Source organism: Sus scrofa, chromosome 17 (assembly GCF_000003025.6).
Source record: "Sus scrofa isolate TJ Tabasco breed Duroc chromosome 17, Sscrofa11.1, whole genome shotgun sequence".
NCBI lineage: Eukaryota > Metazoa > Chordata > Mammalia > Artiodactyla > Suidae > Sus > Sus scrofa.
In genome coordinates this window covers 31,516,647-31,539,589 of record NC_010459.5, presented here as the reverse complement: position 1 = coordinate 31,539,589, position 22,943 = coordinate 31,516,647, and the positions used below count along the sequence as shown (strand labels likewise).

The following is a 22,943-nucleotide window of genomic DNA, read 5'->3' as shown; positions in this document are numbered from 1 at the left end:
GGAACCCCGGTACCATTTTTATGGGTGCTGAATCTTCTCTGCTTCCCCAGTGGCCTTGACATTTCATAGGGGCCTCCTTCAGACAATGGCCCTGTTTTTTTATATGCACCTCAGAGACAGTCTCTAGTCAGATGTGTGGTGCTTGGCTGGGGTAGCCAGGGACCCAGAGAGTGATGCAGTGAAGGCATTTCTCCCAGATGTCCCAAAATCCCTTGCAAAAGGCTCCCTCCTCTAGAAGGGCTGTTGCTACCCCCTCCACTCCGCTTGACCATTCGGACTCTTTGCCAGGTCCTGAGAACAAGGTCAGCAGCTCAGTGCTTTATTGATGATTAGAACTGGGTCATTGGATGCCCTTGCTGTGGCATAGCCTCTCTGAGGGCTCCAGCCCCTAGTGTGGAGAGTACAGGTGTGGGCAGCTGTGTGCGGAGAGCACCATGTACAGGAATCAGGAGCTTAGGCTTAACCATTAGATAAGTTTTGCTGATTGTTCAGTGAGCCTATAGAAAGTACTTTAACTGGGCAAGCTGCTGACCCCATCTGCCTCCATGCCCACTGTTATCCAGAACAGGGAAGGCCCCCCTAGAACCCTCATAAGGGCCCCTCCTCCATCCCAACTGCTGACCACCTGTGGCTTAACTGCCCTGGCATGTAGGAACCCTCTCAGACACCCTCCCCTGCTGCTGAACCCAGTGTGCAATCCTCTGACACTAGGGTCTGCCTCCTCACTGACCTTTGCTTTGACAGATGGCCCCCACAGTGAGAAGACTACTGGGGCTGAAATTGTGGTGATCTTTCAAACAGACTTCCCTAGTTCAGGGTGAAAGCTTTTGGCTCAAAATACTGGTCCACGTTGGCCCTAGCATCTAGCCTTTCCAGTTTCAGAACACCTCCACTCCAGACACCCCAGGGTATTATTTAGCCAGCTCTCCTTCCAAGGGTCCACTGGGCTACAGTCATCATTCCCATGCTGGTTGGATGTATGTGGTTGGTATTATCCAGCTGAAGACTGAATGGCCTGCAGTCTCTTGGGACTATGACAAGTGCTGGACATTTTATTCAAAGCTAATAACCATGGTATTATTAGGTAGGTGTTCTCTCACTCACTATATACACTTGCCTACTTAGGCTTGTATATTTTTCCATGTAATGTTTCACCCACTTAACTGATGGCTACCCTGAGACTCTCAGAGCATCACAGATACATCTGCAGGGACTGAAAGAGTGAAACTTTGTGCTTATAATCACTGCTTGGTTTCCAAGACTAATCATATGAGTTTTAAAAGCCAATGAAATGCCCAAATCTTCTGCTTATACTCAAAGTCCCAAAGGACAGCAGCCATCAATTAAAAAGACAGGTTAAAACTAGAAAGATGAACACAGATCCAATCTATCCTGTGGTGGGCCTTTAGTACTTGAAGGATTTTAGAAAAACAAAAAATAGTTCTTTATAGGCTGTAAGCTAAAGAGGACAGTTTGCACAGTCTGGACAAAATAGAAGTCCTCTGACCAATAAATATGTCTAAAAATGACAAAGCTCTCCCCATTTGATGGTTCCAGATCCCAGCAAGAAGTGATGGGTACAGGTACAAGAAGCTATATACTGAGTGTAAACAGTAAGGCCCTTGGGAGACAACATGAGGGGCAGGCAGAGTGGAACCCCTGGGAGGGGAAAGTGGGCCCAGTGAGTTAGTACAACAGGCTCGTAGGACAGTCATCCAATTTGCCACCAAAGCTTCTGGGTGGCAATGGCAGGCCCACTGGATTCCTCCAGTTGGCAGTAGGAGAAATCCTGTCCATTGAGAAGCCCTGGCCCCACTGACGTTTTCAGGAGAGGAGGCATTAGGGGCAGCCAGTCAGGGCTCCTGTGCCCTTTCCTCTGCAAGGGGAGGGACAGGCTGCCTGGCCATACTTGGGGCAATCTACCCAGGGTTCAGGGCATGGATGGGGCAGTGTTTCTCAAACAGGGATTGGAAACTAATGGCTCTAAGGAGCCCGCAGCCCCTCCCTCGAAAGGAGCTGCGGGCATCTGTGCCCAGGAGTGGGAGCCCAAAACTCTCCACCCTTCAAGGGCCCCACCCCAGCTCAGTTCCTCAAGGAGGCCAGAGAACAGTCCACCTGATCAGTCTTTGGGTCCCTGATTCTCATTTGGCCTCCCGAATAAAGCCAGCCTCCCTCTCCACACCTACACCCACCCCTGGCACACTTCTCTCGGCCTAGCTCAGGGGTCCTTAAATATCAGTCTCCCGGAGATGGCTGTAGTCGGCCAATTCGTAGGCCTGCCAGGTGGCGCCCTCAGCCGCGTCGTGGGGGACGTTTAAGGACACAGCCTCCACCTCCGAGCGCAGGGCGCACGGGGCCTCTGCGCAGGGTGCGCTTCCGGCGCGGATCTTCTGCGACAGGCTGGAAACCTTGGCACGCAGCTGCGTGGTGGGTCTCCGGAACGGCCCGAGCAGCCTCCAATCGCGGAAGGAGTAGGGCGGCTTTCGACGGCCCACGACCGGAGCCTGGGCCTCGGGCGCGCTCGGGGTGTCGGTGGCCTCGGGCGCGGGGAGGGCCAGCGGGGCCTCGCGGGGCGCGGCTCCCAGGCCGGGGGCGCAGTCGGGGCGCGGGCCGCCGTTGGAGGCCAGCCAGTGGTGACCGTAGGCACGCCAGAGGGGGCGGCGGCGCCTGCGACTGTGATGGCACTGGCAGCGCAGGAGGCGAAGGAAGGCGCGCTTGAACTCGCGGCTGGAGCAGGGGTAGATGAGCGGGTTCACGCAGCTGTTGAAGTAGCCCAGCCAGAAGATAACCTTGAAGACGCCCTCCGAGGGCTTCAGCTGCGGGAACAGGGAGCCTGCAGGGAGCAGAGACCCAGGCAGGTTAGATGCCAGGGAGGGGGAGACCCAGGCAGCCCCTAGCACAAAGAAGCCACCCCCTCCACTATTCCCCGAACCCTCCTTTTTCAGGGGCCCTGGCCAGTCATGAATTAAGGGCTCTCAAGCTGTCTCTCCTCAATGAATCCCTGATATAATTTGAAGATGTCCATGAACTTGGATGAGAAAAAAATTTATCTTCAGTTTTACTCACATTTACCTGAAATTGAGCATTTCTCGCGAGTGTAAGCAACAAAGGAGAGTAGAATTAGACAGACGATATGAAATCACTGTTTTGTGGCTCAAAAGTGGTACAATATTGGCAGTTTCATCATGGTTCAACTTAATGTTAGCAGTTGCCACTGATGGTTTCCTATCACTTTCAGTGGTTGCAGATGTTTTGAAATATTGTCTATGCACCTATTTGGAAATGTCAGCCGTTAAAATGCACCACACTGGATCTTGTTATTTAAAGCCTTCACGTGGAAGCACATTTAATACTAAATCACAAATTTTAATTAAAAATATTTTGACAAAATTTTCAATAAAATCGATTTCATCTGCAATCTTTTGTATTTTATTTTATGTGTTTGAAAGAGTAGTTCCGGGGCGGGGGGAGAGAAACTCTGAGATGGGCTCCATAGATTTCACCAGATGCCCCAAGTGGTCCCGAGCACAAAAAGGGTAAGAACTCCTGAATTAAATGTTAACCAAGGCTTGCCCCGTGCCAGGCACAGTGCTGAGCTCTCCTCAAACACCCGAGGTCCTACTCCCTCAGCAGCAAAGTTGATCAGATATCCTAGGAACGTGGAGGGTGGTGATGGCGGTGCTTAGTATACTGGGGTGGGGGGCCTTAGGGCTCTCAGGATGGACAGGAGCTAGGAGGCATGAGGAAGGACAGAGGGTATCCGGCATGGAAGGGACGGGTGGGCAGGAGGATAAGTTTGGGGCATGGGAATGTCTATAGGATATACTCAGAAAACCTCACTTGGGACAGATGGTCATGGGCCTTAAATGCTGGGAAGTTTGGCTCTTATTCTGTGGGTAGTTAGGAGCCGTGGATATTTTTGAGCAGGTGAGAGACAGAACCTAAAAAGAATTAAGCCTCAATAAACACAATGCCTATGGGCTGTTGGAATGCAGGGTAGTGGGTATGTCCCAGTGGAAGTGGGAAGTGGTTAGGGAAGGTTTCTGGGGTGGCTTTGACAGGGAGCAGAGTGCCATGCAGGATGGGGAGAGAGCACTGGGATCTGAGCTGTGCCAGGAAGACCCTCCTCCCCACACATCTCTCCCCTGGCTTCCCCATCATGGACCTGAAGGAGTCATGTTTCCAAAAGGCACCTAACAAAAGGCAAAGGCATCATCCAGGAAATGGCAGCCACCCCCTCCCCCTGTCTTCTGCAGCAGCAGGGGTCGAGGGTGGACAGCTGGAGTGGCCCATCCTAGGCAAAAGCTTCACATGTCTGCCAGGCTGAGAAGGCCAGGGGTCATGGTCCTCGACAAATCATAGGACCCACTTTCTTTTCTTGCCCCGGAAGAAATAAGAGCAGGGTCCTCTACTGAAGGGACATGAGCTGGGGGCCCTTCATATCACCCACCTCCCACCTGGTGGGGATTCCGCACTAGGAGGCACTGGAGGAAGAGGAGTGTCAGGCAGTAACACCTGGCACAGGATGTTCATACCCTGGTCACACAGCACTGAGCAAGTTATTTGGCCATCTAAGTCTTGCTCTCCTTTTCGGCAGAATATACACAACAATGTTTCTCTGCAAAGGATCTTGGGACAGTTCATAAATTTCAGGGTGGAGACTCAACCGGTTCATCATGAATACAGGAGTCTGTATACCCACCCCACCCCTTTCCCTGTTTCTGTGGCTTTTGAGAGAAGAGACCTCAGCCCTGGGAAGGACCCTGTTCCCAGCTCTGGAAAGTGGCCAGGAACAGAAGCCGAGACCTGGTGGGTTTAGGGGAGGCTGGGGCATCAGTTGGAGTGTGTTAAGGAGATAATTTCACTTGGAAGAAGAGTTGGGCAGTTGTCCCTGGAATGTGGGGGCCTCCAGGGTTGACCTCAGCCTCCAGAAAGGCAGGCCTCCGAACAGCATCCCTCCACAGCTACAAAGTAAGACAGAGCGCTGAAAATAACTTTCTGACTCAGGCCAGAATTCTTTTATATTTAGCCCAGGATGACAAATCAGGGGACTATGCTTTCAGCAGTGAGCCTAAAGCCAGCCAAAGGGCTTTCTTATCAGCGTGGTTTTGATTAAGACTGGTGGGCAACGTGGCCTATTGCAGTGTGCCCTGGACCTTATCGTAAACATTAAAGTTCTAATTTATGCTCAACCAACCTATGCAGAAGCCTGTTGTCAGTGGGAACTCCTTACACAAAAAGGAGCTGGGATTCAAACACAGCCGTTCAGCCCTGAGTTTTTCCTACTGTGTCCTGCTGAGATTCTGTCCTACTTTGGACTCTCCCAGAAGCACACCCTGAGACAAGGATTCAAATGCAAGCTGTTAATTTAGAAGGTAAACGAAACACCAGTAGTGAAGTGTGAGAAAGAGAGGGAAGGGAAGAAGGCCAATAAGAGGAGTTGACAAGTGAGTCACTGCTGTGGGCAACCGGGGTGCAATCCCACTGGGACCTCTGGGAGGCTGTGGAGAGCAGGAACCTCAGCGTTACCCCACCAGTGGGGTGAGGGAGGTGGGGTATCTATACACCCATTCCCATCAGTCAGCCTTTGGGCTGCTCCCTCCGGGTGTTCATTTTCCACACTTCCTGCCTGCTGGAAATCCTGGGTAAATTTTAGTATATGTGCTGCCGAAGCGAACACTGGAAATCCTGGGTAAAGAGATGGAGGCAGCTGCTGGGGCAGAAGGTGACCCATGTACAGGGGGGATGGGTGGGGCACAGATGGCAGCTGCCACAATTTGGTTTCATTTGCTTTCACCCCTCTGTGCAGAGACATCTTGCCTGGAAAATACAGACATCTGTGCCTTGGGCTCCAGCTTCCACGAGATTTTTTCCTCTGTTCCCTTCACACAGGGGTAGTTCTGAGTCTCGACCTCCCTCTGCCTAAGGCTGCAGTCTACCCCCTACGCCGGCCGCCCTGCCCCCTGCCTTACCCCTCTGCCTGCCCCAGCGTTCTCTCCTCTGCTCACAGCTTCTTTCAAGGATCTCTGGGTCAGGGAGGTGTGTTGTGGGCACTTCCCTTTGCCACAGATGAGGTGGGTGACTGTCCTGAGACCCTAGAGGATTGCCCTGCAGTGGGGGCATCAGTGGACAAGCCCCTTTGCAGCCACTCAGTTCTGGTCTCTCACGTTGACCATTTGTTGCCTGTCTTGCCTTCTCGGGCCTCTCTGGCCCCAGAACCCCAGCTACAGGAAAGCCTTAATGGGAACAGGGTGGCTCTGAGACAGGGCCTCAGTCTCTCAGTACCTGGCAGCCCGGTTCTCTGCCCTGAGCTGACTCCCTCTCCACTCCCCACATTGTCCTCAGCTTCTCTTGCAGGTATAAAGCCCAGCTGTGCTAACTCACCTTGGCAGCTGTCACTGGAAACAGACACGGTCATACGACCCCCCTCCCTCAACCTCCCACCCCCCAGGCGCCCAGCACCACCCCCTCGCTCTCCTTTCTCTGATTCTCTTCTGTCCTCCTGTGCATCAGCTAAGTGGCCACACTGACCGCTCGCCCCGCTCTAGCCACAGTGGGCTTCCCATCTTGTCTCTGTGCCTTTGCACATGATCATCCTGCGATGCCCTTCCTCCTTCCCCCACCTGGTAGTGCTGGCTCTGCTGGCACCTCCTCCTGGGAGCCTCCCTCACACCAGCCCCTCCCGATGGATGGCAGAGTTAGTTGTCCTTCCCCCTCTCCCAGCACCTCTACTCACTTCTGAGTGCAAGAACACTGCGGGGAACTACTGGTCTCCCGTCTATCTGATCCTTAAATGGCAAGCTCCCCACACTACACTTGACACATTGTAGATGCTCCACACATTGTGACCCCTCTTTCTCTCACACCCTGCAGGCCCTCCATCACCTACTCCCGTTGGTCCTGAATCCTCATACTTTACACCTGGTACCAGCTACCGTCATCATCTACATGCAGTGCCCTTCCAAGTGGGCTCTGCTCCTGCCCCTGTGCTCCTGAACCCTTTTCTCCGCATAGCAGCTGGGCGATCCTTTCCTTTCCTCTCCTCTCCTCTCCTTTCCTTCATGTAAGCATTCCATTCCTTCATGTGAACCCACGTTCCACTGCTGACTGCAGCTTTCTGTCCCCACCCTCTCTCTCTGATCTTGACCTTCTGCCAGCCCCTTGGATTTCTTCTATCCTGCTTAGCCAAGACCCCCTTCACTTGCACCCCAGCTGTTCTTGCCTCCTTCCTTCCATGCCCAAGCCCTTCTGGATTTGGGCTGTATTTATCCAGCCAGATCCTAACTCTGAAGAGATCCACCTACACTCTGTGCAGGCTCAGGGTCCTCAACCTCTGCTCGGGGGTCCTGGTGCCGGCAGCCTTGCTGCACAGCCTCAGCCCACCGTTCCCTGCTGTGCACACCGGCTCCTCTGAGCCTTTGCTCCTCTCCACAGGCCTGGCAGGCCCCTCCCCCATCTCCAGGGCAGGTGATCTCACTTCCTGTTTCATAGAGAAAACAGAAGGACACAGAAGCTGGGCACTCATCAAACCTGCCTCTCTCCTCTTCTTCCGGTGAGAAAGGAGTCTCTCCCCCACCCAGGGCTTGTTCCCTACTCGTGGCCCTGGACCCACCTGCGAGCTTGCCTGACAGAGCTGCACCCTCTTTGCCGGTTCTCTGGTGGTGACCTCATTCTCTCTCCGCTTTCCGTCCACACGTCTTTTCTGTCTCCTCTTCCCATCCACTTTGCCCCACTCCATGCAGCCCCCCCACCCGCAGGCCGTGCCCTCGTCTCTCCTGGACACCTCTCATCTTAGCTGGAGCTTCTAGGGTGCTGCTCTCTTGGGGTTTTGACCCCATGTCAATTGCCTTTGCTCCTTCTTGCCTACGTCCCCACTGCCAGGTGAGGCTGTACCCTTATAAGAAGCGTCTTGCAATCTCTTCTCTTTGCATTCTCCAGGCAGTTTCAGCCAGGCTCACTGACTTTTGGCAGATAACGTCCACAGTTCTATGTCCAGCTCAGTCTGCTCCCCCGAATTCCCAGACTCATAGATCCAACTGCCTTCCAGACATTTCCCTCCACCTGGATGTCTGCTGCATCTCACACTCATCCTGCCCTCATGAAGCTTATATTTCATAGGGCAAGAGCAGCAATACACAGGAAAAAGAAGGAAAATGCAAATGTTTCAGATAATAAAACATGCTAAAAAGGAATTCCCGTCGTGGCTCAGTAGTAACAAACCCGACTAGGATCCATGAGGATGTGAGTTCAATCCCTGGCCTTGTTCAGTGGGTCAAGGATCCGGCATTGCTGTGAGCTGTGGTGTAGGTCGCAGATGCAGCTCGGATCCTGCGTTGCTGTGGCTGTGGTGCAGGCCTTCTGTAGCTCTGATTCGACCCCTGGCCTGGGAACTTCCATATGCCGAGGATGCACCCCTAAAAAGACAAAAACAAAAACAAACAAAAAAACTTCCCCTGGTCTCCCAGGATCTTGGGGGTCAGCAGCCACAGAGACTCACTTGATACCATCCAGCAGCTGCCCAACCCTACCTCTGGGCTTTTGCGTGGCTGACCTGGAGGATGGCCCTCCTTTCTCCACAGTGGATCTCCCCGGTTCTTCAGACTGGGGTCTAGAACCACCTCTCCAGGAGCACTTCTGTGATTAACTCCAGTGCCTGGGGTCTGCGGAGAGTGGTTTCTACAGTGCCTGTGCCTTAAGAAGTTCTTGATTCTGCCTCTACCAAGTGGCATTTGTTGCCCTCCTCCATCACCTCCAAGGTGGCCTGTCATATTGAGTTTGGCTCCTATGCACCCACGCCCATCCAAACAATCAGACGGCTATTGCCTGCTCACTGCATCTCAGGAGAGTGTCAGACAGACCCCAACCTCCTGGGAGGAGCTCTAGTAAACCTCTGGGCCATCTCCTTCCCCTTCTTCAAGACTTTGCTCAAAAGTCACCTTTAAGCTTTGAAGTCAATGTTACTGGTGCCCCGCTCAGGTGCCCCCCAGCCCCAGCTGCTGTGAGTGTTGGCTGCTACATGGCTTATAATTGTCCCTTCTTTGGAGAACTGCCCTGGGCCAATGGGAGCTGCTTCAACCAGGAGATGATACCTTCCCACCAAGGAGGCAGCTCACAGCCAGTCACAGACTGACGCGGGGATAGAAAATGCCAGACTCTGTGGCTCATTGTAGGGGCAAGGACACTGGTGGCAGAACCCCAGGGAATAATCATGAATGTGAACCCTCTCAGAGGTCACCATTTTAGTCCCACCCAAGAGCCTGCAGGCTTCAGTGCTAGGGCACTTCAGGCCAAACAACCACCAGGGTGGGAACACAGTCCCACCCATTAGCAGACAAGCTGCCTGAAATCATACTGAGCTCACAGCTGCCTCTCAACATGCCCTTTGACATGGCCCCGCCCACCAGAGGGACAAGTCCCACCTCCACCCACTGGTGGGCAGGCACCAGTCCCTCCCACCAGGAAACTTGTACAAGCTCCTAGACCAACCTCACCCATCAGGGGTCGGACACCAGAAACAAGTGGAACTCCAATCCTGTATCCTGTGGAACGGAGACCACAAATGCAGGAAGTCAGAAAAAACCAGCCTCTTTGCCTCAAGGTGGCACAATTCTCTGCTGCCATTCTTATTCCCCGTGGGGGTCAGGACAGACTTTGAGACCATATCCTGGGCTTAAGTCTTTCCTGACCTATCCTACTTCCCTACCTTCCTCACAGCTTCCTTCTGACAGCCTCCCTCAGTTCAACTTGCATAAGAACCCCTGTCTCAGGCTCTGCATACAGGGACATAACCCAAGACAGTTTTTGCCTGGACATCTTCAAGCTCTCTTGATTAGTCTCAAACCTATAATCCAGGGAATAGCTCTTGGTCTGTTTCAACGCTTTCACCCACTGCAGGGAAAGGCGTGGCATGAGTGTGCATGTTCACGTCCATTTCTTCACACTGACCCACTCCCCACGCAGGCTGGAGTGGGAGTGGACACACTGACCCACCTAAGAGGAGAGATGGTCAGGACATGGGTAGGAGATAACTGCAAATATAGCTCTTGCCTGCTTTTCTCTGCTACTTGGCCTTGTTCCCACATGTGAGCATCCATCAAGCTTGTTCCCACCTGCCTTCCCCAATTCCCTGTATTGGGGTGCCTCTGTCAGGAGTCCAACCTAACATCCAGGGATGGTGAATGTCCACTGGTCTGAAGATGCAGGCCCTCTCCTGTGTCAGTAGGTTATGCTGCTCTTTGGCATGCTGGCTGGGCTAGCCTGGCCTGTGCACTATTGGGGAAACTGGGGCAGCCTGTGAGGTTGAGGTGTGTGGGTTTGCAGCCTTATCACAGGAGTCCCCTCTCCTAAGGAAGAGTGATGTCCAGGCCCAGGAAATGCTGCTGAGATGCTGGTTAAGGCTGGAGCTGGCCAATCTGGCCATGCCGCACTGAAGAGTGACAATGCTGAAGCCAAGGGGGGGAGCTGTGTGATTAACAGCACTCTTTTGGCATCACCAGAATGAACTTTTTCTTGAGAGAAGGTCAGAATTCACAGCCAGCCTTGTTCAAAGTTTGCAGCCAACCAGGTGGCACCCCAGCCTCTCCCCTTTCCCACCCCCTCCCTCACCAGTGACTTTTCTATCCACAGGCGGCCATTTTCTCCATCCAGAAAGAGACGAGTTAAAAATACCACATTCTCTTAGCTATTCAGGTCTCTTCCTGCCAGCAGGGCTAGGAGAGAAGGAATTCCCAGCCTTAGACTCCCTTTCTCTCTCTCAGTTCTTTCAGATGCCCACTTAGTACCTCCAATTCTAGAACTCAATAGCATCTTGCCCAAGAAAGGCTGGGAAGCAGTAGACCTCTTTGCTATATTTTAAAGAGTCAGATGAGCCTTTCCAATACAGCGCACTTGATTTGAGACCTGAAGACCCTCTGAGGGAGTAAGTCATGCATCTACCTGAGGAAAGAGAATTCCAGACAGAGGAAAGGGCATGTACAGAGGCCTTGAGGCAGCCGGGTACCTGAAAAGTTCAAGGACAACCAAGAAGTTAGGATTGCTGAAACAGAAAAGAGGAGGGAGAGATGGTAAGAGATAAAGCCACAGTGAAGCAGAAACAATCATGGAAGGCTGTCAGGAAGAGGTGACCTGAATAGGGTCCAGGTCTCAGATGGATCATGAAGACATGGAGGCATGAGTTGAGGGTACTGTGGGGCTAGCTTGCCAAGCCAGATATGTTGAATTACTTGCATTGCCAATTTTCCATGGTGAGAGGTAACTGGTGGTCCTCTGGCTTGAGAGAGACAAATAGATCAGAAGTCCTTCTGTGCCCCCATGTTTGCTTCAGGAGCCTTGAGCTCTGTGGGGCTGGCTCTAAACATCCTTCTGCAGCTATGAGGACTGGCGGAGAGGGGCAGTTCCTAGAGCCACAGAGGCTGCCTGGTGGGGCCCATGGCAGGGAGATTAGTCACAAACCTGTCCAGTGTCCTACACAGGGCCCACCCATTTCCCTTCAGCTGGTCTCCTTCCTTTTCTCTCCTCTCTTTCTACCTTCCCTCTCTGCCCTTCTCGTCACTTAACTCAATTCCTGATTTGTGGCCTTGGAGTGGCCACACCCCAAGCTCTGTGTGCCCAAGGCTGAAGTCTCTGCCAAATGGCTCTTGTGCTCAGTCGAACATGAGCCTGATCTGAGCATGAACCTTGCAGCTCTGCAGCCACACTGACAAATGGCTCATGAATCTGGGCAGATCAGTGCTTATGCCAGAGTAGAGAAGGTTCCCAGACAGTGGTCACTCTGTCCAGGAGTCCCAGTACTGAGCTGCTGGGGCATAGCCCACTAGGCAATGCTGGCTCTCAGGGGCTCAGGCCAACATTCTGCTGGGTCACCATGAGCAAAGGAGGGCAGGAAAATCCTGCAGCTTGCAAGGAGACCTTTTTGGTGAGCATATGAAGTAGGATGGGGCGGGTTCAGGTGGAGCCAGAGATGGGCTCAGGAACTCAGAGACTTTCTCATAAGGAATGGGCTCAAGGGCTCTGGGGGCCTAGGAAATAAAGTAGCAACAAGGAGTTCCCATCATGGCTCAGTGGTAATGAACCTGACTAGTAACCATGAGGATGCAGGTTTGATCCCTGGCCTCGCTCAGTGGGTTAAGGATCCCACATTGCTGCGGCTGTGGTATAGGCCAGTGGCTACAGCTCCAATTACCCCTAGCCTGGGACCCTCCATGTGCTGAGGCTGTGCCCCTTAAAAAAAAAAAAGACAAAGAATTAAAAAAAAATTTAAAAGATGGCAAAAGACAGTGAAGTGATGAGTTATAGGAAAGGAGGTGACTAAAAGACAAGGTGAGGGGCAGGGAGGTGAAGGCTTGGTCAAGGTTGGGGTCAGTGAGCAGGTATAATGGGAGCCAATGAGCAGAAGATGGACTCTGGTTGCAGAGATTCACTGACGATCTGGAGGGACAAAGATCAAGGTGGGCACATGGGCCTGGGCATGGCCCTGGGAAGAAGGGTGGAGGGGGAGTCATAGGGTATCAGCCTCAGTACAGTGAGTTACACCAGTGGCCAGGGTGGAAATGAGAATGTGGGAGAAAGCATGTGACCCCAGTATCCTAGCCTTTAATGAATGAGGCAGAGTAATCAACAGCTCATCAGAAATTTGGGACAAACATATCAGTAGGAATTGGGCAGAGGACAAGACCCTCAGGAGAGGAAGATCTGTGCTTGCCCAAGAACAGAGGTCCATCCCCATCAGTGGTGTATTTTTCTTTTACACACACACAAAAGTATTTCCTAGCTCTGACCACTGGGTCAGTAGCCAACTTAATGTCAATGGACATCTGAGAGCGCAGACTGTGGTCTTTTAAATCATCATTTTCCACTAAAAGAGACCAGGGCTCTTTAGAGAAATGGTACAGGGCAAAAAAATAAAGTATAAGCTGGGTCTGAAACATCATCAGACCAGAAAGCTCAGGACTCTCTGGGTGGTGCCAAAGGTCTCAGGAGCCAATTTGAAAGGGTGCCCATTGGCCAACCGCAAAATGATGACATCTGTAATGTGTGACAGATTTAAAAATCACCTTGTCATGGTGCTAAAAAACCTGTTGGCCCCCTTTGGAAAGACTGCTAGGACTTTTTTTTTTTTTTTTTTCTTTTTACAACTGCACCTTCAGCACATGGAATTTCCCAGAGTAGGGGTCAAATTGGAGCTATAGCTGCCAGCCTACACCACAGTCACGGCAACTGGGGATCTGAGCCACATCTGCAACCTACACCGCAGCTTGTGGCAATGCCGGATCCTTAACCCACTGAGCGAGGCCAGGGATAGAACTCACATCCTCATGGATACTAGCCACAATGGGAATTCTGATTGCTAGGAAATTGACTCTTCTTTTGATAAAGGGGAACATGGAGCAGCTCTCCTGCTTCTCCTGTGCAGAATCTATTTCAAGTGCCCAAATAGCTAGTGGCAAATTCTTTTTAGAATTCTAGTCTACAAATGCAGAAGGAATGACGGCATTTGGATATCACCACTTTAAGTCCCAGTGACACAACTGGTCCAGGCCATGGTCAATGGTGAAGGCTGATAGGACATTTTATAATGGATGAATCAGGCTGACTACATCTGAATCCATGATCAATCTTAAATTCTTGCCCCAAACACTGAACTTGAATCTGATCAAGCCAGTTTACAGGAAGTACAGGGAACAGGGGGACACATTATGTGGTACCATAGGGATGCATACCCCAGACTGTGGGTAATTCCTTTGGGACACACAATCTGGTTTCTTCACCAAATAAGTTGAAAGGGAAAAAGTGAGGGAAGGAGAAGCTTATCAATTAAAGAAACTGAGGAGGCAAATCAACTGCATGCTATGTATGTACTTTTTTCGACCCCAAATCAAACAAATAACTAAAAACTAAAATGAGGCAATTGGCATCATTTGAACACTAAGATATTTTGATAATAATAAATAGCTATTTCTATGTGTTATAATGGATTGTATTTTTTTAAAGTTCTTTTAGAAATATGTATTGAAGAATTTACAGGTGAACTGATATGGTATCTGGGATTTTCTTCAAAATAATAAGCAGTGGTGGAAAGTGAGTGGGCATCAGCCTTGGATTGATACTTTTTTCTTTTTCTTTTGTCTTTTTAGAGCCACACCCACGACATATGGAGGTTCCCAGGCTAGGGGTCGAACTGGAGCTGAATCTGCTTGCCTACACCACAGCCACAGCCAACAGTGGATCCGAGCCTCATCTGCGACCTACACCACAGCTCATGGTAACATTAGATTCTGGATCCTTAACCCATGGAGCAAGGCCAGGGATCAAACCCTCATGGATGCTAGTCGGGTTCATTAACAGCTGAGCCATGACGGGAACTCTGGACGGATACTTGATGAAGCTGGGTCATAGATGTCTGGGGGCCATCACACTGTTCTATTTATGTATGTGTTTGAAACTATTCATGATCTTTAAAAATGGGGAAAAAAATCTCTAGCTCATTGCTTGTTCATAATAATCACTCAATAAATGTCAGATATTACGTTTAAAACGTTTTTTAGGTGACATAAATGGAGCCACCCCCAATGCATCGCTAGTAAGGGGAAGTCTGCTTTACACAGAGGCTGTTATATTACAATCACAGAAGGACTGTATGACTTCACTTCCACAAGGTATCTAAAATAGTCAAATTCAAAGAATCGGTGAGTGGATGGTAGGTGCGGGGGTTGGGGGGGAATGGGAAGTTGCTAATTAATAGGCATAAAATTTTAGCTAAGCAAGATGAATAAATTCTGCAGATCTGCTGAAAAGCCTTGTGTCTGGAGTCAACAATACTGTACACTTAAAAATTTGTTAAGATGGTTTCATATTAAGTGTTCCTACCACAGTGATGATGATGATGATGAAGATGATAGAGGGCTGTGCTTTGTCTCCCAGATCCTTGGCACGGCAGGGCGTGAAGAGGCCATGGGTTTTGCCACGTCTTCCTTCTCACACACTGACTGAGAACCTACTCTGTGCCAGGTGCCACAAAGGCACAGATAGGAGACGTAAGGCCAGCCTCTTCTTCAGGCTTCTGGATCAGAGCACAGCAATGCAATTACTGAGGACCCGCTGCAATGGACCCCCTGCCTGTGGACCCCTGGGCCACCTCAAGGAGCCTGTGGAGATGGGTCCTTTGGCACTTGGCCAACACTCTCACATGCAAATGTTGAATCTACCCTCCACACCCGCTGCCGACGTGTGCCATGCAATCTGGACACCCATCCTCAGCATGGAGCACAGCCTTCTCCTGCCTCCCCTCACCTTCTCAGCCCCTCTCCTCCTCTCTTTCTCTCTCACATTAAGGCATAAAACACTGACGCTCAAGTTTATAAAATGTGTACATTTTAAGAGTACAAATTCATGATTTTACATATATATACGCTAATGTAGTCACTGCCCAGCCTGAGGTATAGAATGTCCCCGGTCCTTTGGAAGGTTTCCTGGCAGTCTTTTCCAGTTACCCTCCCACCCCCAACACCCCACATCACACATGTAGCCACCCTCTTAATTTTTATCCTCATTGATTAGTTTTGCCTGATTTTGAACTTGAGATACACAGAATCACATGGTGCAGTTTCAGACCTGGATACTTTGCTGAGCATTTTGTAAAATTCATCCACATGGCTGTGGACAGCAAAACTTTCTTAGTTTTGTTCAGTGTATATACGGAGATGGGAGTGCAAGCTGGGGTTCTGCTTATGGTCACTAGGAATGACAGGGGTGGGGCTTCGTGTGTGTGGGCGCGCACATGTGCGCACATGCGTGCATCTAGGTCTCAGTGGACAGGTCACCTCTGGGCATGGCTCGAGTGCTTGCAAGGCAGGCCAAAGCTAGACTCAGCAAAGTGCTGCTGCTATGAAAACACAGAGGAGAGACGTGGCCTCTGGAGGGTTAGGAGAGAAAGGGAGCTCTTCTGCAGATGGGTGCCTGGGGCAGGATTTTTCTTGTCTCTCTGTCCCCCTCTCATTTGCACGTAGGCTGACTGGCATTTCTCTCTCTCTCTCTCCTTCTCTCTCTCTTTCTTTCTTTCCTTCCTTCCTTCTCTCTCTCCCTCCCTTTCTTCCTTCCTTTCTTTTAAAATTTTTGGGCTACACCTGCGACATATGGAAGTTCCCATGCTAGGGGGCAAATTGGAGCTGCAACTGTCAGCCTATGCCGCAGCCACAGCAATGCCAGATCCGAGCCGCATCTGTGACCTACATCATGGCTTGAAGATCCTTAACCCACTGAGTGAGGCCAGGGATTAAACCTGATTCCTCATAGATACTAGTCAGGTTCTTTTTTTTTTTTTTCTGCATTTTTTTAGGGCTGCATCCGTGGCATATGGAAGTTTCAAGGCTAGGGGTTGAATCAGAGCTACAGCTGCCAGCTTACACTACAGCCACAGCAATGTGGGATCCAAGCCGAATCTGCAACCTACACCATAGGCTCACGGCAACACCAGATCCTTAACCCACTGAGCGAGAACAGGGATGAACCTGCATCCTCATGGATACTAGCTGGATCGTTTCCACTGTGCCACAACAGGAACTCCCTGACTGGCATTTCTTTCTTTCTTTTTTTTTTTTTTTTTTGGTCTTTTTAGGGCCGCATCCGTGGCATATGAAGTTCCCAGGTTAGGGGTCCAATTGGGGTCCACGCTATGCCCCCTCTCCTGGATGTCCTCTGTGGATGTCTGCAGAAAGCAGGCCCCCATGGCTGCCCTTCCCATACATACTCTGTAAGTGTGAGCTCCTCTCCATCAGGCTAAAGAATCCCTGTAAGGAGGGAATTTTACTCAGCTTCCTGTGATGCTCCAAGGCACCCAGCTTGCTGGGGTGAGGGTAGGGCACATGTACCTCTCCGGGCAGAGCTGCCAAGAGCCCATCCTCCAAAGACCCCAAGCATTGGTGAGCATATACTCCATCATCCAAAGTGAAAGGGGGCATGACTAGTAAAGGGGGCATCAACAGAGCTTCCTGGGAAAACTAGGATGTGTGGTCATTCTGCATGGAGCATATGACTCAGCAGGGCATCAGCCAAGAATGCCAGGAGGGTGGGCACCCAATCAAGGGGGCAAGTGGCACTTCCTGTCCTCATGCAGCTCCCCAAGTGTCCTAGAGGAGCTGGTGCTGCCCTCCCTGGCCCTGCTCTCATAATCACGGGGTGGCATGTGACGTTTCAGGCCCACGGAGCTGAGACCTGCCTGCTGCCACAGGGAAGTTGAGGCCCTCAGGATTTTTGATGCCTTGTGTCTGTGTCTCAGTCTTTCCTGCCCAGCAGCTTGGGCCCCAAAGGCCTCCCATGAACCCCAGCTCAGAACTCTTTTTTAAAAATTTTTTTTTGCCTTCTTTTTTTTTTTTTTTTAAGGGCTGCACCCTTGGCATATGGACGTTCCCAGGCCAGGGGTCTAATTGGTGCTGTAAGCCGCCAGGCTACACCAGAGCCACAGCAACTCGGGATCTAAGCCATGTTTGCGACCTACACCACAGCTCACGGCAACACCAGATCCTCAACCCACTGAGCGAGGCCAGGGATCAAACCTGCATCCAGGTTTGGTTTGGATGCTAGTCAGGTTCGTTAACTGCTGAGCCCGACAGGAACTCCTCAGTACCCTTTATCTGTGTCTCTCGCTGCTGCAGCCCTGACTTGACTAAAGCATTCCAGGTGATAGCTGGCAGGTCACAGCCCTCTGTGCCAATGCCCCTCTGGGACCCTGGGTCCCCTTCCCAAGGCTCTCAATATTCTCTGGGCTGGTGGGGCTGCTCACTGGCTATGTTATTGCTGTGGCTGAGGCTGCTGCTTCCACTTGGCTTTGTGTGTACAGATGTGGGTGAGGGGCACCCTGGATCTGCTCAGCAACCCCAGGTTGTGGCCCTACTGGGCACCTTCTTTCCATGGTCCATCGCCCTTGCTGGCACACAGTGCTTTTTCTCAATCCCTTCATCTCTGCTGCTCTGTACACCTGGTGTGGGCATCAGGGCCTGTGAGGAGGGAAGTGCCACTTCTGGCTTCTCCCTCTCTGCCTCCTCCTGCTTCTTTCAAACTGGGTGCTCCCCAAGGCTCCTTCCCCAACCCCTCTCTTGTCTTTGTTCTTCCATCCTCTTTCTAGGAGATGGTGCCCTACATTCACTTCTGCACCTTATCCATCCTTGGTCCCCTTATCTAAATTCTCAACACCCTCTTCCCTCCTGCCAGGCACCTCCTACCAAAACACGCCAACCCCTTGGATTCCACATCCCACCCCTCCCAAAACCTCGAAAAATTTGCTGCTTAGAATGTTCCCTGTTCCTTCAAAGATGCCTCCCTCCTCCCAGGCCTGGGGCAAGAGCTGGGGTGGGGGTGGTGGTAGGGACAGGACCTCTTGGCCCTGCTCCCTCCTGCACAGCCCTTGGGCCACTCCTGCTTCCACTGCAGGCTCTGTCGTCCTGTTCTCTCTGCTGCCCTGCCCTCCACACCACATCAGGGCAGGTCGGAATATTCTGTTACCCTGTTTGGGCCTCTGTCCAGCTTGCTCATTATTGCCAGATTCCACTCAATTCGGAGTGTCCTCAGGCTTTGTTCTGGCCTTGGTGAGGTGCCCTGGGAGGCTGGGCACAGTGCAGACATGCAGGGAGGGGAAGCAAGGATAGCCCCTGGGTTCCCACGCCAGGTGCAAGGAGCAGCGGAGATGGAGGGGCTTGGGAAGAGCGGTGAGTGCCAGCAAGGGCACAGGTCACAGAGGTTTAGGGCTGACTTCCTGGAAGAGGGAGACACGATCTTCACCTCAAAAAATTGTAGCCTTTTGCAGTGTTGACTGTAACAGTGAAAAATTAGAAAAAGTGAACACCCAGCAGGAGAATGCATCAACACACTGTGGAATACTCTCTTATAGAATACTACATGGCTGCCAAAATGAACCAGAATGGATAAATCTCAACGAGAAAACTCTGGGTGAAAAAGGCAAACTGAAGACCTATGTGCAGGGCTGGTGCAATTTATATAAATGTGAAGGACACACAAAATCTACTACTTATTATTAGGGATTCAGGTGTCTGTGGTAAGAGTATAAACATGGGTGTGGGCATGATAAACATCTGGTTTACCTCTGTGGAGGGAGAGAGAAAATGAAGAAAGGACAGAAGGAGGGAATTTAGTTGTGGCTGTGTCCTATTTCTTTGAAGAGAGAGAAAGGGATCTTATGGTGAAAAGTTATCATCTGTTTAATATGGGTGATTACAAGTACACAAGCACATGTTAAATTATTTTCTCCATATCTGTGCATTACTCTGTCACTAAAAATTTTAGAAGATATTAAAAGAACAAAAAGGGAGGTGGCATTCTGTACACACCTTGACCATTCCTGATGGGAGGCTAGTATGAACCTAGGGACTGAGAGGAGGCTGAGGGCACCTGGACCAGGTCACAACTGGGGTTGGCAAAGTGGGGGGGGGGCACTGACTTTCTCCTGCCTGCCTATTTGCCACCACCTGCTCCATTCATTCTTCCCCCTCCCCCTACGGTGATTTATTCATTCTTTACCTTGTATTTGTTGAGCATCTACTACAAAAGCAAAAGCACACACACACCAAACTCACCATGTACACAGATATAGTCCCACACAATACCTCACTCAAGTCTCACCACAGCCCTGCCAGTGGGTATCATTACCACCACTGCCATCCCTATTTTGCAGATGAAGAAACAGAGGCAGAGGGGTTTAGGGACTAGAGAGCCTGCTGGCCTCTCTGCTGTGCTCACTGGGGTGACAACACAGATGACACAGCCCTGCCCCGCAGAGCTTCTGGGGGCAGGGGGGAGGCAGGGAATCCTACCCCAAACCAAGCAACACACAGATGTGATTGCAGCAAAGGAACTAGTCACAGAAGAGAATCTTGTGCCTGAGGGAGAAAATACAGAGGAAGACACTGAAATTGAGAGAAGAGATGAGAGGAGGCCAGAAGTGGGGACATTTATGCTGAGACCTAAAAGATGAGGAGTTAGCCAGGAGGAAGGAGTTGGGGAAGGCAGACCAGACAGAGGGAAGAGCAAGTGCAAGGGCATGAGCTTGGTGCGGGCAAGGACCCAGAAGACATTCAGAAGGGCCTGAGAGCAGAGAGCAAAGGGCAGGGCAGCAAAGCCATGAAGTCAGAGGTCAGAGGGGGGGTGGCTCATCACTTGGGCCCTTCCTTACAAAAGGGAGACCCCATGTGTGGGTTTGTCCTCACTGTTCCAGTCCATGCCTGCAGTCCTGGTGTAAATATTCATGTCTCATTTTGGTCTGGACAATAATAAACTTGAAGGTCACCCTGTCATAGGCTACAGTGGAGAGTCTGGATTTTGTTCCCAGGGCAGTGGAAAAGCATTGAGGGGTTTTAGTAGAAGAGCGACACTCTGATTTATAATGCATAAAGGTCACCCTGACTGCCGTGTGGAGAGGGCCTACAGGGACGCAAGGGGGAGGCCATTGTTCTTTTCCTGACTCAGAGCAGAGGGTAGAAGGAGCCAGGCCTGAGAAAGGCAATGGAGACCCTGGCGTGGGCTGGCTGAAGTTGCAGCCACGGGTGAAGTGACTCAGGGAGAATGCGTCCCCAGAGATGCTGTTCCCCTTCTCCCTGTGCTGACCCAGCCCCCAGGTCCAGAAGGGGCCTCAAGGCATGGGAGGAAGCCCCCTGGGGGAAGATTGGCCCACCTCCTAGGACTACAAGGAAGCCTGTGAAAGAAACAGCAAAGTTCTCTGAAAGTGCTAAAGGACTCCGTAAATTTAAGAAACAATGATGAACAATATTAACTTGCCATTTGTCCATTTGATAACTTACATTTTCCCTTTCTTTTTCACTCCCACACAGCCCCCCGCCCCCGCCCCTGACCTCCAAGAGGAGATGTCAGAGGTGAGAGTCCAGGGAATTCACAGATACCCTGGGAAGGGCCTCCGAGGGGGCAGCTTCCAAACTGAGAGAAAGCAGGTGGCTTATGGTGTCCACTGGTGTTCGTGTTGGTTGGCCAGGGATGGCGGCCCATGAATGAATGTAAGCCCACCACCCTGAGCACCACCTCTGGAGGCTGGCATTTACAGCTGGGGGTGCAGAGAGGGGGAAATGTAGACAAGCACATACACTGCTCACCACATACCACAGGCAGATGCCTACACAAATTTCTACGAACTTTCATATTCAGAGAAGTCGTGAGCATAAAACAAGCCCAGGGCTTGGTAATGGCAGTGAAGAAGGGGGAAGGCCAGTAATGTCAGAGGCCCATAAAACCCTGCAAGCAGGAAGGGCCTCTCATCTGTCTCTCACACAGCAGCTTGCATGCACCTACCTAAGAGACTGGACAGGTTACTAAGTAAACCTTTGACATTCAGATGGAGAGTCACCCTCCACTTGGAAGGACCATCCAAGTCCAGGTGCCAGAATGGGACAGCCACCAGCTGAGAGAGGACGGAAAGGGGTTGGTGGGAGAGGGGTCACTCACCCAGTGGTAGGACGAAGAAAAAGGGGAACCAGCAGAGCACGAAGACGCCCACGACGATGGCCAGCGTCTTGGCTGCCTTCTTCTCGCGGGAGAACTTGAGCAGGCGTAGGGACAGTGAGCTTCGGAAAGTGTGGCCCTTGGTGCTGCGCATCGCCCCGTGGCCCCGGTCGGTGCCCGTGCTTGAGCCGCGGCAGTGGATGCGCAGCACCACCTCCGAGGCCTTGCCCCGCTCGCGCTTGACGCCCGCCTCGAGGCTGCGCGTGGTGCTTCGCGCAACCACGTACACACGGCAGTACATGACCACGATGACGGCCATGGGCAGGTAGAAAGAGCACAGGGAGGAGAAGACGGCGTAACCCGCCTCCTCCGTGATGCCGCAGAAGCGCTCGTCAGGGGGTACCGGCTCCTTCCAGCCCAGCAGCGGTCCCACGGACACCACAATGGCTACGGCCCAGAGCAGCGCCAGGATGGCGGCCGCCTTGCGCTCGGTCATGATGGAGGGGTACTTGAGCGAGTGGCGCACACCCACGTACCGGTCCACCGAGATGGTGCAGAGGCTGAGGATGGAGGCAGTGCAGCACAGCACGTCCACGGCGGCCCACACGTCGCAGAAGGCCCGGCCGAATGCCCAGAAGCCCAGGACCTCCATAGTGGCAGAGAAGGGGAGCACGGTGGCACTCAGCAGCAGGTCGGCCACGGCCAGGTTCACAATGAAATAGTTGGTGACCGTCTGCAGATGGCGGTTGCAAGCCACCGAGAGGATGACCAGCAGGTTGCCCGCCACGGCCATGAGGATGAAGGCGGCCAGGAAGACGCCCACGCCCACGCCCTGCGCGCTCACCACCAGCCCCCCGACGGCCGCCGTGCCGTTCACCTCGCCTCCAGCACCGGCGGCCCCCGGCTCCCCCGCGGAGCTCCGGTTGTTCTCGTCACTGCCCGCCCCACCACGCCGCCGCTGCCCGCGGTCCCCGGCACGCCGTCCACCGTCCGGCCCTCCGAGGCAGCCGCGCCGCCGGAGCCACCCCCGCTGCCGCCCGCGCTGGCGCCCCCGGCGCTGCCGTCCGAGCGGGATCCCTCGAAATTGACGCTCAGGAGGTCTCGGAAAGTCATCTCAACGCGCGGCCGTCGGGGGCCGGGCCCGGGCGCGGGACGAGCGACTGGTAGGGTGGGGGGCACAGGGCATAGCCGCGGGGCTGGGGCTCCCGCCCCACGCGCCGGTCCCGTCGGGGTCCTGCTCCAGTTCCTGCGACGAGGAGCGCGGCTGCCCGCCAGTGGTGCCCGGCTGGCCGCGGAGTGGGACTGAAAAGCCGGGACCGGCCGGCGACGCGCGCCGCTCTCGCAGCGTGCCCAGGCTAGTGCAGCGGGCGGTGCGGGCGGCGGCCACTGCGGCGTTTGCTGCTGGGCGCGGGGGGCGGGACTGAGGAGGGGCGGCGCGGGGGAGGGGGAGGGGCGGCCGGCGCCAACGGACCCGGCGCCGCACTCGC

At 52.6% G+C, this 22,943-nt stretch overlaps 1 protein-coding gene across 1 annotated transcript; it reads right to left on the bottom strand.

Annotated features, from left to right (window-relative positions):
• On the bottom strand, positions 2,229-22,569 carry ADRA1D (adrenoceptor alpha 1D). The gene is given in 3 exon segments (NM_001123073.1): positions 2,229-2,833; positions 21,460-22,398; positions 22,401-22,569. Coding segments are annotated over 3 exon segments (1,713 nt in total).